The sequence below is a fragment of the Agaricus bisporus genome (assembly GCF_000300575.1).
Source record: "Agaricus bisporus var. bisporus H97 unplaced genomic scaffold AGABI2scaffold_9, whole genome shotgun sequence".
NCBI classification, from domain to species: Eukaryota; Fungi; Basidiomycota; class Agaricomycetes; order Agaricales; family Agaricaceae; genus Agaricus; species Agaricus bisporus.
The window spans coordinates 765,555-777,627 of NW_006267372.1; the positions used below are offsets into that span (position 1 = coordinate 765,555).

The window sequence follows — 12,073 nt, forward strand, 5'->3', positions numbered from 1 at the left end:
TCATTGACAATTAATATACGGTCCAGCCACCACGTATCTTTAAAAGCTATCCATGAAGGCAGCGGAGGCCCAGTTTAGCTCTGGTACACCAATGGTTCGAGGCAAGGTTCAAGGTCATCTTATAGTCCGAGGGCCCTGTCCCATTGAGCTCGATGTTATACTCCGATAGTTCATCCCAGTTTCAGATTGCAATCCCGAACAGTAGCTACCAGGATATCGCTGGCGTATCATGAGGCATCTCCCTTCTAGAGGTCAGATTGCACCGCTTCGTTTCGATCTAAATAGATGTGTAAAACTATATATGTCGTCGTAGATTCTATTAGATTTCCAAGTAGTATAAGGAATAGCTACCATTTCCAAGTAAAATCCAGGTCTACAATGCACAAATTCCTCATAGAAAAACAACTACTGCTTGAATGCGTTCCAGGCTTCGTTTAGTGCACCGAACACACCCTGGGCAATCATCCTCTGTTCCAACGTCGAGTTGTTCACATTCAACTAGTGAAAATTTCGCTATTCATCAGTGCCTCCGAACAACAACAAAAAGGAAAAGGGCACCCGTACCTTGTCAGGATGAACTCTCGCCACCGCCTTCATATATTTGATCTTAACCTGAGCAGGTGTAACAACCTCATGCATACCCACTTTGACACTGGAACCACCACTATTCAACATCTCATCCCACAACACCATATCTAAACTCGCAAGTAGTGCACGAATATTCGCCTCTTTACCAGATTTCCATGCAGAAAGTCTGGAGTCTACGGTATCTTTGAGTTCGTGCTTGGCTTGATCTTCCGCTTCGGCTTGAGCTGTTGTGGATCGAAGGTGTTGTAGAGCTTCGGATGGTTTTGTATTTCCGGACGGTATACGCTTGGGTTTGGGTTTGGGCTTTGTGGATGGTGGTGATTTTCTTGAAGAGGACGGTGGTAATGACGCCAAACCGTTCATTGTACTCGATCCTTTTGCACCACTGCCACCACCTCCAACCATCCTATTACATCTTTCGACTCCACGTCCAGCTTCACCCCTTACACCATCTCTGACCCACGAAGTACTTCTCAGCCATTCCCAGTCTTTCTTAGCTTTCCCCCATTTTTCCATTCCTTCATAAGCATCCGCACGTCTTTTGATAGCTTTGATCAAACCTTCTCCCAAATCGACTAATTCTGACGATCCATCCGAGATGGGTATCTGGAGCTTTCCAAAAGCAATTTCATATGTTGGTTCCCAATCGATTTGAATTTCATCCGCTGTAGAAGGTTTGCTGTTACCTCCACCAGCGCCGAGCGCGTCGAATTCATCAGACAACTTGAATTGATTCATCGTCAAAATTCCTACAACAGCTTCACAATCCCTCACTGCCCCATTAACATCACCGATCTTCATTCTAGCATTCGCTCGATTATTCAGCAATAACACATAATAAACGCTGTTGCTATTAGTTGACGATTTTCCTAGGGAATCGATGGCGCGGGTGTACAGATTTTCAGCATTTGCGAATTGACCGAGTTTGAATGCAGAATTCGCTTCGGATTTAAATGATGCGATGGTATGAGAGATGGAAGTCGTGTTCCGTTGAAATTTAGGTGGAGAGGGTCGAGAGGGTGGGGATTGCTGTCTCTGTTGGCGTTGGCGAGGACGAGTTGGAAGAGACGGCGTTGTTGAGTTTAAGAGTTGGGTTTGGGATGCAGTAGTCTCGGAAGGGGCAAACAAATCGATTTCGGGTTCCTGGAAGGGGGCAGCAGCAGGTTCTTTAACTCTTTCACGAGTTCTTTGCCGATCTACTCGTCTTGGGATTCTAATCTCGGGTTCTACTTCACTGTCTTTGAAACCACCGCGACGAGGTTCATCGCCATCCCTAAATCCACTCATGGCCCTAGGCCTAGGTTCCTCACGTCCATCTTCTCCTAGGTCTTGCGCCCATCTTGGCCTTCCACTTACTCCACCAGCACTACCACTACCAGCACTCGAAGAACGATGTTCCTCAACAGCCTTTTGCACTTGTGCGCTCTTTTCTTTCAGGAATGAACTAGCCTTACTGAACATTCCTCGGCTTATGACGGTAGCTTGCGCGAGAAGTTGTTCGGCTTGCGCTTGGACACCCGCAGCATTGGTGGATCCAGGTGACGAGGTATCGACTTGTTGTTCTCGTTCTCTGAAGATTTCTCGATCACGACGACGAGGTAATACTGGTTGTTGTTGAGATGATGTAGAAGTTGAAGTTGCGGGAGCTGGAGATCCTCTTGTTGGCGAATTTGGTGTGCCACGCCCATTGCTGGCACGTCCGCCTTCTAAAGCGAGTAGTTGGTTGAGAGCAGCTTGTACGTCGTTATTATTTGCCGCAAGAGCAGCTTTAGCTTGGGGTATAGGGAAACCCATTTCTACGATTTGGCCGAGAATGTGTGGAGGCGGTGAACCATTGCTGCGTGCGTTGGAACGTGGAAGCGAGGATGGCGGGGAGGCGGAGCTTCGGTTAGATGGCCGGGGAGGGAGGGTTGGCTGCTGCGTGTAGAGAGGTAAGATAAGCTTAATTGAGAGGGAGAGATGTAAAGGACACGATACCTTGGGCTGCGGGGGGTTATTGAAGACACTCATAAAATCCTCATCTCCATGGTTTTCATTTAATAACCCGTCTTCATGATTCCCAAAGTCAAAGTCATTGGAAGGAGAATCTACATGAGACTCTGAGCGTGATGTTTTCTTTAAAGCGGTGGTGTGTGATGAAAATTCGTCAAGATCCCAGAGGGAGGATCCGCGAGGAGAAGGATCCGTCTGAGGTGCCGTGAATTCCCCTAATCCCCAATCATCGTCGGTAGATTGTGGTTTTGTTTTGTCCTGGGAAGAGGCTGGCGAAGCTTTACCATTATCTCCGAAACCAGTCGCTGGTTTACTGGAAGACAAGGCCACTGGAGTTGGTGTGAGCCCCCCGAAGCCAGTACCGAGAGAATCTAGACCAGCCCAAGTGGAAGATTCTTTCTCGACATGTACCTGTCGTGATTTTTGGCGCTGTTGATCGGCGAGCGCGGCGCGCTGTGCAATGGTAAGGTTTTGATTTGAAGAAGACTGGGAGGATCCCGAGAAGAGGTCAGAGAAAGCATCTTGTTGCTGACGTGGTTTCGGTGGTTGCTGTGGTTTCTTGGGCTGCGGTGGTTGCGATGGTTGCGGTGGTCGTTGGGCGGGAGCTGGTGATGATGATGATGATGATGATGATGCGAGGAGAGCAAAGAGATCCGGACCCTGTTGTCTGCGCTGCTGCGCGGCGAGGGTAGACAGAGGCTGCTGGGGTTTCTGAGGAGCAGACGTGTTCCAGAGCTCAGCAAACGAGTCGGACATGGTGGAAAGAGTCAAACGTGGTAACGACGCTTAGATTTAAATACTATCTACTCCTTATTAACCAGAGCACCTAGCCTGACAACACGAACACTACCGAACTCGACCTGAATCGTCGGCGAGCTGCGGGAGCAGCCACGAAAATACGTCCCGTGCAAATGATGATGTCCCAGGATGTCCCTTGGCAGCGCTATCTCTATGGCTCCCTTGATATTTCAAGCTATCTGATATCGACGGACCAAATCAAAAGTGTCTCATTTGTGCATCGCCTGAAATTGCCTTGACTTTGAATTGTAGCGAAACAGGCCACTTGATTCGACTGTTGCGAGGGCGATTTAATTGATTTACATTTCGACGGTGCAATTACTCGGGTCAAGCATGAAGTAAGTATTTCGATTAGATCATGGTGAGCAAGATAATTAATCAAGATTATCAAGGTATCCTCCACATAGCAATCCCCCCGTGCGCTTCATCAACTTCTTTTGCCACCTCTTTGCTACGCCCGCTTTGAATGGCCGCAGACACTAGTAACGCCAAGGAATCCCTCAATGCCTTCTTTTTCTCCGCAAGCAATGCATCAGCCACCGAGTCACTGCTAGCATTCTCAGATCCCGATAGTGACACGCTCGGGATGTTGACCCGATTCCAATCAACACACAAATCCAGATATTCGAACAAGATTTGGACGGTTCCAGTAAACGTCCTTGCTCCTTTTTCGTCTTCGTCTACTTGCTTCGGAGCCTCAGTCGTTGGAGTGCCACTTTCCATCTTCTCGGGCAGCTCTACTTGCCACAACTGCTCTAACGTCATATTTCCGTACCAAGCCACTAATGGTGCACCCGTTTTGACTGGAATCACGATTGCGGGACAGCCATTAAAAAGCATGTAATTGATGACACTCTCTCCGGGACGTGCACTCGTAGTCCAGAATTTTCGATGTGGTTTCAGACCAAGTACGAGTACAACAAGCCGACGCGGTGCGGGCGGCTGTGGAAGTGAGGTAAGCTTTGGATCGGGAGATGGCGTCCGAGAACGACTGAAGTGGCTCTTTAAGGCAGTCGACAAGGAATGTAGGTCCAAATGACTCTCCTCTTCCTTCTCTTTTTCATTTTCTTCGGGAGGCGCAGGGGCATCACAGAGCGTGATAATCGACGCTGACTCGGCGAGCAGTGTCTCGCCAATCCTGTAGTCACCTTTCGCACACAAGAGGACATATCAATAACGAATTTGATGAGTGATCATTAGGAGTCAACGGATCGAAGCTGGGTCAAATGACGCTGGGGTCCTGATGTCAACTAGACTTACCTGACAAAAAGGGTCCATGGCAAAAGACAACATCAGGTTTCATGCTCCTCGGTATGATTGGTCGCCGCGCGCTGGCAAATAAGTAGGGTGAGAACCACCCTTTCTCTATCGCGAGGTAGTCCTTGATGGACGAAAATAGGGAGATATCCCTACAGATTAACAAAAATAAGTTAATGACATTCAGCATGCCTCATGAATGATCCTTCGCAGGCTTCTCTAAAAAAATCATTCTACTTACTTGTGTAGAGAGCTTCTGTAAAATCCGAGTGCAGCATCTTCCATGGTATGCTTGTGCTTCAGCGTGATCAATAGGACCTTGACTGCATCGGTTTCCAACCTTTCCGAGTGAATGGGAATTAGCTCTTTAGCCGTGCGGTCGAAAACGAGATCGTTCGCAGCCTTGGCCGAGAGTTCGAAACCTGCGTGGAGACCAAGTTCCACAAAGATAGTATCTCCAAAAGAGGTTAAGACGACGTCGGAAATGGGGCCCATGCTGATAATATCAATAGCGAGTAACCATAAAAGCGTAGATTAGTTTCAGATTAACGTGCCTTCATGAAGAACAAAGAAAAGATGAGTGACGAAGAACTCACGCGGGAGCAGCAACAGCCGCCATGCCTCCCTAAAATGCGATACATCCGATTCGAGGAACATGACACCCGGAAAATCCCCATTATAGATGCGATATTTTGAAAGTCGGCGCCAGTAAGATGACGAGGTCACGAGAGCATAAATGGGGACTGAGTAAGCAAATCAACCGGTAGTTTATTATAACAACTCACCGTCGCAGCAATCACTGTGTGTATGGCGAGATCTCTGAATCGAATACAAGGAAGGAATAAAGGGGACGAGTCGCCCCACTTTCATAAAGCGATCAGAAGACATCATGATTAGATGTTGAAGAAGCAGATGAGGCGGTTGCGTGGAAAGATCGAGAGAAAAATTAGAACCGCTAAACAACAAAGTTCATTGGGTAATATCTTTTTGCGACTTACTGGAGACAGACAGATAACACTAGTGCCGGCAGCTCGCAGCGATTCATAGGAAGACATGACGATCCGGCCCGTAAGTGACTAGAATAGAAACCGGTATTAAGCATTGCGAAGCCCGTGGTTCTAATTGCTCATTAAGGTGGTGCATAGCCTGCGCTGTCACAGAGTAAACCGCGCATGGTTATGAGATGAGATCGACATGTCCATCCCCAATACCATGTGTACGAGGAGTCGCGAGAAGACTCGTGGTGATTTCCCTAAATTGAAAGTTGCGCTGTACGTACAGGTCCAAGCATCATGCCCAGGACTGATAAAGTTCGCAACCTCGACGTGGCGGCTACACGAAGCTAGTTGATCTATAGAGGTGGATAAACTACTCACCCCCGCCAGTTTCCGAATAATCCAGGGGGCCTTTGCTTCTGTTTCGTTGGCATCGATGGGAGGTAAAGACGCTGGATCTACAGGTCCTAAGCATGAGATTTTGTCGGACATGCCAGGTGTAATTAGTTAGTCGGTAATTGGTTGATGTGTGCCAATGTTTGGTCAAGCTGATCTCTGACATCGATTTCACTTCAATAACTGTATTCAGTCATTCCATTACATTATTCGGTCAACAATCAACGTCATTTTTGAACTGGACTATGTGTTTTGTACATGAAAACCATCCGGGTATGAAAATACGACTCTGTCCTGGCTCGTTGAGGCCTTTGAAATCCTGATCTTAACAACACTACCACCGTACCCCAGACCCCCCCTGATCGCGTCGACCATGGGTGGCCCTGCCATATAAATAGACTCCTGCGAACGAATCAAAGGAACATCCACAAATAAAGGACGTTGAAGATCCTATTCTCCCGTCTCACTGGCGAGGGCTCGTTGAGGCCATCGATTCTACGGGTATACTCCACCACTCAGTACCTGTAATGGGACTAGCGAGTAAAGGCATCAGCATCTTTGAATGAGGATCTATTATTATCACTCTTACGGGTTTGTAGGGGCCATTCGTGGGAATGTCAAGGTACTTGGACTGAGTCTCAGTGAGTTCAGTAAGCTTGACATTGAGCTGGCCCAGGTGAGCACGAGCAACCTCTTCATCGAGCTCCTTGGGAAGCAAGTGGACACCAAGAGGGAACTTCTCAGGGGTGGTCCACAGGGCAATCTGTGCCAGAACCTGGTTGGTGAAAGAGCACGACATGACGAAGGATGGGTGACCATTGGCACAGCTAAGGTAAAGAGATTAACCTCAACGTATTCTCACCATGATCTTAGGCTTACCCCAAGTTTACAAGACGACCATCAGCCAACAAAATGATGTGGCGACCATTAGCCATGGTGTAGCGGTCAACTTGGGGCTTGATGTTAGAAACAGACTTGGCGTTTTCCTTGAGCCATGCAACATCTATTTCAACGTCGAAGTGGCCAATGCTGTAAAACAATTAAATATTGGTCTCTGCAAAGGAACATAATACCTACTTGCAAACGATGGCATCTTCAGGCATCACATTGAAGTGCTTGCCAGTGATAATATCCCTGTTGCCAGTGGTCGTGACAAAAACGTTACCACGAGAAGCGATTTCATCCATGGTGGTGACTTCATAACCAGCCATCGCGGCTTGAAGAGCGTTGATCGGGTCGATCTCAGTGATAACAACACGCGCACCAAACCCGCGAAGGGCCTCAGAGCACTACCCACTAGAAGTTAATAACAAGACAGTTGAGTGCAAGTTCCTATCAACTTACACCTTTGCCGACATCACCATAGCCAGCAACGACGGCGACCTTTCCAGCGAGCATGACATCAGTGGCACGTTTGATACCGTCAACGAGAGATTCGCGGCAGCCATAATGATTGTCAAACTTGGACTTTGTGACAGAATCATTGACATTGATGGCGGGGACTTTGAGCGATCCGTCGCGGAAGGCCTTGTAGAGGTGGTGAACGCCAGTAGTAGTCTCCTCAGACAATCCACGGATATCTAATGGACATTGTCAATGACTATACACTCAGGAGGTCAGAAAAGGCAGACCTTTCAAATATTGAGGATATTTGTCGTGGACGTGACGAGTGAGATCGCCACCATCATCCAGGATCAGATTGAGGGGCTTTCCTCCCTTGAAAGCAGCTAGAGTCTGGTCGATGCACCAGGTGTATTCTTCTTCGGTTTCGCCTTTCCAAGCATACACGGGAACACCAGTTACGGCAATTCTAAAAGGGGTATTAGATCACTAAGAATGATAAGAGACGATCAGAGCGTACGCGGCAGCGGCATGGTTTTGGGTGGAGTAGATGTTCTGGGTATGCACGATAAAGGTTTGATTGAAGATCATCCGCAAGGATATAAGGACATACGCAGGAGGACCACGCCACTTCAGCGCCCAAGGCGGTGAGGGTCTCGATGAGGACAGCGGTTTGAATGGTCCTAGATTGTTTTTATGAGCAGATGATGAAGCGATAGGAGCTCTATAGATTACATGTGGAGGCATCCTGCAATACGGGCACCCTTGAGTGGCTGTTGAGCACGGTACTGAAGATAAGATCAGCACAAGGGAAAATGAAAAATGAAAATATGAAAAAAGTACCTTTTCCCTGACGTGCATGAGACCGGGCATTTCATTCTGTAAAATATGAGCGTCCGATGGCGATCTGAGCATAAGTTAGATACCTCGGCGATTTCGATTTCTTTGCGGCCAAAGGCAGCGAGGGAGATATCTGGAAGCAACAAGTTAAACGCGTAAACCAATGGACAAACAGATGATCCATACCGGCGACTTTGTAGGACATTTTAGGGGGAAGAAGACAAGGAAGATACTGCGATCAGCCCACTGATTCCAAATTTTTTCTTGTTTTCTGCACGTGACGTTGTTACATCTTTGCAGAAGCCATGGAGCCCGGGTGCCGCCTTGGCGAAATCGTGCAGTTCGTGTGCAATCTGGAGCAAGACGCCGGCGGGCAGCCCCAGATACACTGTTTCCCGCTGCCCAGAATATTCAGATTGTATGTTCTTGTTCTCTCTGTGATGATCGGTCATAGTTGATACTGTTGCAAGGTGTCCTGGGTCTCCCGCCGTGGAGATCACAAAGTTGGTCGACATTGATCTGGCAACTGGCGAGGTCGTTGTCCCGCCAGACGCTTCTAGGTATGAACCCTTCCTCGCGTCTGGGTGCCCGGGCTATGTTTAATCACATCATCTCCAGCCAGAAGCTCGTCGTGAAAGCAACCTGGAAAGATGTCCATCGGCACGAGGTCACTGATCCCAACGAGCGCTAGCTCCCTCGCGCTCCAACCTGTCTAGTGCCTATCATTCCATGTGTATCTGGGAATCTCAGGCATTCATGCATGTGCAACCTCCGTCTTCTCTCAGCTCTAGATCGTAAATGTCATCTCATCTCTGGTATTGAAGCTTCGGAGAACTTGGGACGTTTATGACTCCGGCCGCACGTGTTGCGCCGAGATATTTTAAGCGGTTGAAAAATGCAAACCAGGTGGTCAATCAGATCCAGAACGATTTGATTTGCGGGTCAGTGTGTTTCAGCTTGCTACTTGCTACCCAGTAACGATGTGGGAATCATGCATCATCTTGATCCGAAGGCCTTGAACAACAGACAGGGCCCGCTGTCATTCCCTTGTAATTGGTTCATCATTCATCATCCTCTAGCACGGAGCATCTCCAATCATCAATCTCATTATTCGAAGAGGAGCCCAAGTTTCTATTTTCCCTTGCGGTTACCGATATCACAGCCTCACCTCTGATCTCACAGTTCTGGGCTTGTCACCAAGACCAAGCTTCCAACTGAACCACACTACACAGGGCTAGTTGCCATCAATTTCCCAGAATCTACAACTAGTCAAAAGCCGCGCCTCTCCGGTCCATCTGCTCGTTACTGCAGTTTCTTACCTGATCTGCACCGCCGGTAGAGATGGATCCCTTACAGTACAACTGGGTAGTGTCCCCTTCTCATATTAAAGAGGAGCATGGCGAACTAGTCCCGTCATTGTTATCTCCTCCAGCGACCCCTTCTCCATTCGCTCTTTCTTCCACTTCTCCCGACCATCCTCCTCGTCGATTACCTCGTGCAAGTCCTCCTTCCCCTTCAGCGAGTGGTAGATTTCGTCCACGACCCTACCCTTTGACCCGACCAGTGTCACGAGGGGACATTTATCTCGCATCTCAATTAACTCATAGAATGCAGTGGAACTCGACCACGTCAAGCGGGGCCCGCAGATCCATTTCGGGCTCAGGCCGTCGACCTTCTGACGCTGAGCGCAATGCCCCATATGGTAACGCTGCAATGGTCAGTTCAGGCAATTGCTCTACAGTACAAAGGCACTCATGGTCGATTTCTCAGGACACCTTTATCATGCATCCTTCCGCCTCCGAATCAACTCTTCTAGGCGCAATGGGAGGTTCGTCCGATGCTCAATATCCTTATCCCAACAACATGGGATGGAGTGACATGTCGATGCTACCTGAGGACGCTGAAACCTCCTACCCAACTACCGTACCACCCCACTTCTCGGGTCTCCAGACTCCTTCGGGATACGAGAGTACGGATCTGGCACGCAATACCTCCCCAGAGTCTTTGGATACCAACTCGTCCTCGTGTTATCCTCCGGGGCAATACGTTGTTGGTGGTCGTACTTACCGTACACCCTCCTCATCTTCAGGGTCTCGATCGCCGTATCAACGAGAAGATCCTGAAACTGAAATTCGCCGTCTCAGGAAAAAGGTCAAGGATCTGGAGGCCATCGTTGCAACCACCCCTGTCGCTTCCGCTCCCGCCAACGTTTCTCCAGCTTTTCGTCAATCTTGGAAGCGGAGAACCGAAGCCAGAGAAAAAATGTATTGTTCTCTCAATCGTGCCGGCAATGCACTCTGTGCCTGGCATGATTCGAGACGAGAGCGTCGAAAATACCCTCCCCGAAACGCACCTCCTGGAGTATTGAATTGTGGTTGCACGCATGAGGAAGCACTCTTTGAAGAGAGCCTTGCTCGTCATGCCGTGGGTGGCTATTTACCAGGGGCAAGTGTGAGGATGGATCCTGAGCTTCGGGGTCCGCTACTGCGACTACTGCAGAAGCGGTATGGATACAAGGATGGCGATTTTGATTATGACCCACAGACGATGCAGTGGCATGATGATCAGGACCCTGAGAGCTGGGAGCGTCAAGCGCACTCTGGCTCTAGTGTACGAACAAGGAGGGCAGACCATTCGGAGCGACATTGAGCTGTTATTTGGCATGTACTTATTTTCCGACGCCTTCGAAGTTGGGACCTTCCCCCATTCTCTTTCTGTCGTTACACCATCACTTAAGAATTTTATTGCCTGTTCATAAGAAATACTGTACTCATGACCTAATTCTTGTCGTTCTTTTTCGCCACGCTGTAGCATATATGCGATGTAGTACTATTATTTCCCCTCCCCCGTCGCGGTACATTACCAACACGCTGTAGTAATTGTCTGTTGTATTAACTTATGTAAACAAAAAATGCGCATATATTGTGCCCACTATGAACCGCCATCGGAAGCGTCCGAGGTTAATAAAAGCTGCTTCTTGCATTCGAAAAGCTTATTATTGTATTTTGTCTTCTTCCTCCCCTTCCCCTTTATCCCAAACGCTTCGATCGTGTTTCGAGCTCCTCGTCCGATATGAAGATCACTCAGGGTCTCGTTTATATCGTCCACGTACCATGGACGGCGGGATTTCTCTGGTCTCCCCGAGCTTTTCGGCAAATAGATTCAAAAGGTTGAACCCAGGGTGTCCGAAAATACAATGAGATGTCTAATTATTGATTTTGACTCAGGAACCTTATCTCCGGGGGAACTTGACCTTGTACAGAGGAGCATGGGTGAGTCAGCGTCTCAGCGGTTCCGAAGGGATTTTTTTGTTTACATGCGCGGAGTTTAGGATTGCTCGAACATTATACCAATAAACCGGATTGTTTCCGTATGGGAGCCAAGAGTATTCGTTCGCAATGTGGAGAAGCCGACATGGACGAAGAACAAAGAGTTATAGGTAAGTTGAGCTGGTTCTCGACACTAGGAACCCGGGCGCATATAATCATCGATTCATGACGTATAGCGTCTATCTCGATGACACTTTGCGAGATTGCTACAGGAAATCATTATTCGATACCCTTGGAGTGTCATGAGTTCCGTCCTGCGGATCCAGACTCACCGAGGCCGCCTTATCCGTCGGCGAGAACAGGTGCAGCAAGCCAGTGTGTCGAGTGGGTGCAGACATGAGGTTTCTGGTTTGACTGTGTTTTTTTATATTGACGGTGTGGAACTTTTATCCGTCGAAACTATAGTGCGTTAGCCAGGAGTACACAGTTTTGGTCGAGCTACTCTGGATATCTCCGCGAAATGCGTAAGTGGTGGCTTTTGAATGATAAGATTCAATTGTTTCCCTGTTGATTATATTGTTAAGCGCAACTCTGTTA

At 48.3% G+C, this 12,073-nt stretch overlaps 8 protein-coding genes across 8 annotated transcripts; 3 read left to right on the forward strand and 5 right to left on the reverse strand.

The window, feature by feature from the left end:
• Positions 1 to 284: 284 nt before the first annotated feature.
• On the reverse strand, positions 285 to 1,569 carry AGABI2DRAFT_187328 (hypothetical protein). Its single transcript, XM_006463810.1, has 2 exons — positions 565 to 1,569; positions 285 to 498 (listed from the first exon to the last, which is right to left on the reverse strand). Exons 1-2 carry the CDS (start codon positions 1,387 to 1,389, stop codon positions 406 to 408), a joined length of 918 nt encoding a protein of 305 aa, XP_006463873.1. The 5' UTR covers positions 1,390 to 1,569; the 3' UTR covers positions 285 to 405.
• Positions 1,570 to 1,916: 347 nt separating this feature from the next.
• Positions 1,917 to 2,313, reverse strand: AGABI2DRAFT_194559 (hypothetical protein). Its single transcript, XM_006463811.1, has one exon. The coding sequence runs from the start codon at positions 2,274 to 2,276 to the stop codon at positions 2,058 to 2,060; it is 219 nt and encodes a 72-aa protein (XP_006463874.1). The 5' UTR covers positions 2,277 to 2,313; the 3' UTR covers positions 1,917 to 2,057.
• A 1,398-nt stretch (positions 2,314 to 3,711) lies between these two features.
• Positions 3,712 to 5,690, reverse strand: AGABI2DRAFT_208821 (hypothetical protein; the record flags this gene model as incomplete). Its single annotated transcript, XM_006463812.1, has 6 exons — positions 3,712 to 4,526; positions 4,639 to 4,787; positions 4,877 to 5,131; positions 5,232 to 5,260; positions 5,421 to 5,498; positions 5,634 to 5,690. 6 exons carry the CDS (start codon positions 5,688 to 5,690, stop codon positions 3,766 to 3,768), a joined length of 1,329 nt encoding a protein of 442 aa, XP_006463875.1. The 3' UTR covers positions 3,712 to 3,765.
• A 542-nt stretch (positions 5,691 to 6,232) lies between these two features.
• AGABI2DRAFT_138150 (hypothetical protein) lies at positions 6,233 to 8,429 on the reverse strand. Its single transcript, XM_006463813.1, has 12 exons — positions 8,394 to 8,429; positions 8,294 to 8,340; positions 8,211 to 8,246; positions 8,103 to 8,155; positions 7,981 to 8,050; positions 7,888 to 7,922; positions 7,658 to 7,836; positions 7,371 to 7,606; positions 7,104 to 7,315; positions 6,906 to 7,055; positions 6,616 to 6,853; positions 6,233 to 6,559 (listed from the first exon to the last, which is right to left on the reverse strand). The coding sequence occupies exons 1-12, from the start codon at positions 8,410 to 8,412 to the stop codon at positions 6,542 to 6,544; spliced, it is 1,293 nt and encodes a 430-aa protein (XP_006463876.1). The 5' UTR covers positions 8,413 to 8,429; the 3' UTR covers positions 6,233 to 6,541.
• Positions 8,430 to 8,495: 66 nt separating this feature from the next.
• On the forward strand, positions 8,496 to 9,163 carry AGABI2DRAFT_194563 (hypothetical protein). The gene is made up of 3 exons (XM_006463814.1): positions 8,496 to 8,625; positions 8,678 to 8,767; positions 8,826 to 9,163. The coding sequence occupies exons 1-3, from the start codon at positions 8,513 to 8,515 to the stop codon at positions 8,896 to 8,898; spliced, it is 276 nt and encodes a 91-aa protein (XP_006463877.1). The 5' UTR covers positions 8,496 to 8,512; the 3' UTR covers positions 8,899 to 9,163.
• Positions 9,164 to 9,531: 368 nt separating this feature from the next.
• On the reverse strand, positions 9,532 to 10,030 carry AGABI2DRAFT_138153 (hypothetical protein). Its single transcript, XM_006463815.1, has 2 exons — positions 9,978 to 10,030; positions 9,532 to 9,923 (listed from the first exon to the last, which is right to left on the reverse strand). The coding sequence occupies exon 2, from the start codon at positions 9,904 to 9,906 to the stop codon at positions 9,592 to 9,594; it is 315 nt and encodes a 104-aa protein (XP_006463878.1). The 5' UTR covers positions 9,907 to 9,923; positions 9,978 to 10,030; the 3' UTR covers positions 9,532 to 9,591.
• A 6-nt stretch (positions 10,031 to 10,036) lies between these two features.
• Positions 10,037 to 11,120, forward strand: AGABI2DRAFT_194565 (hypothetical protein). Its single transcript, XM_006463816.1, has one exon. It carries the CDS (start codon positions 10,071 to 10,073, stop codon positions 10,854 to 10,856), a length of 786 nt encoding a protein of 261 aa, XP_006463879.1. The 5' UTR covers positions 10,037 to 10,070; the 3' UTR covers positions 10,857 to 11,120.
• A 423-nt stretch (positions 11,121 to 11,543) lies between these two features.
• AGABI2DRAFT_75217 (hypothetical protein) lies at positions 11,544 to 12,047 on the forward strand (the record flags this gene model as incomplete). Its single annotated transcript, XM_006463817.1, has 3 exons — positions 11,544 to 11,646; positions 11,713 to 11,860; positions 11,942 to 12,047. Coding segments are annotated over 3 exons (357 nt in total), but the record flags the coding sequence as incomplete, so codon positions are not given.
• Positions 12,048 to 12,073: the final 26 nt, after the last annotated feature.

Coding starts and splice junctions, on each gene's coding strand:
- AGABI2DRAFT_187328 (XM_006463810.1), bottom strand. CDS start 1,389: ATGAAGATCGGTGATGTTAATGGGGCAGTGAGGGATTGTGAAGCTGTT. Junction 499..564: donor CGAGAGTTCATCCTGACAAG/GTACGGGTGCCC, acceptor AATTTTCACTAG/TTGAATGTGAACAACTCGAC.
- AGABI2DRAFT_194559 (XM_006463811.1), bottom strand. CDS start 2,276: ATGGGCGTGGCACACCAAATTCGCCAACAAGAGGATCTCCAGCTCCCG.
- AGABI2DRAFT_138150 (XM_006463813.1), bottom strand. Junction 8,156..8,210: donor TCATGCACGTCAGGGAAAAG/GTACTTTTTTCA, acceptor TCTTATCTTCAG/TACCGTGCTCAACAGCCACT. Junction 7,923..7,980: donor AAGTGGCGTGGTCCTCCTGC/GTATGTCCTTAT, acceptor GTGCATACCCAG/AACATCTACTCCACCCAAAA.
- AGABI2DRAFT_194563 (XM_006463814.1), top strand. CDS start 8,513: ATGGAGCCCGGGTGCCGCCTTGGCGAAATCGTGCAGTTCGTGTGCAAT. Junction 8,626..8,677: donor CTGCCCAGAATATTCAGATT/GTATGTTCTTGT, acceptor TACTGTTGCAAG/GTGTCCTGGGTCTCCCGCCG. Junction 8,768..8,825: donor GTCCCGCCAGACGCTTCTAG/GTATGAACCCTT, acceptor CATCATCTCCAG/CCAGAAGCTCGTCGTGAAAG.
- AGABI2DRAFT_138153 (XM_006463815.1), bottom strand. CDS start 9,906: ATGGGGCATTGCGCTCAGCGTCAGAAGGTCGACGGCCTGAGCCCGAAA.
- AGABI2DRAFT_194565 (XM_006463816.1), top strand. CDS start 10,071: ATGGGATGGAGTGACATGTCGATGCTACCTGAGGACGCTGAAACCTCC.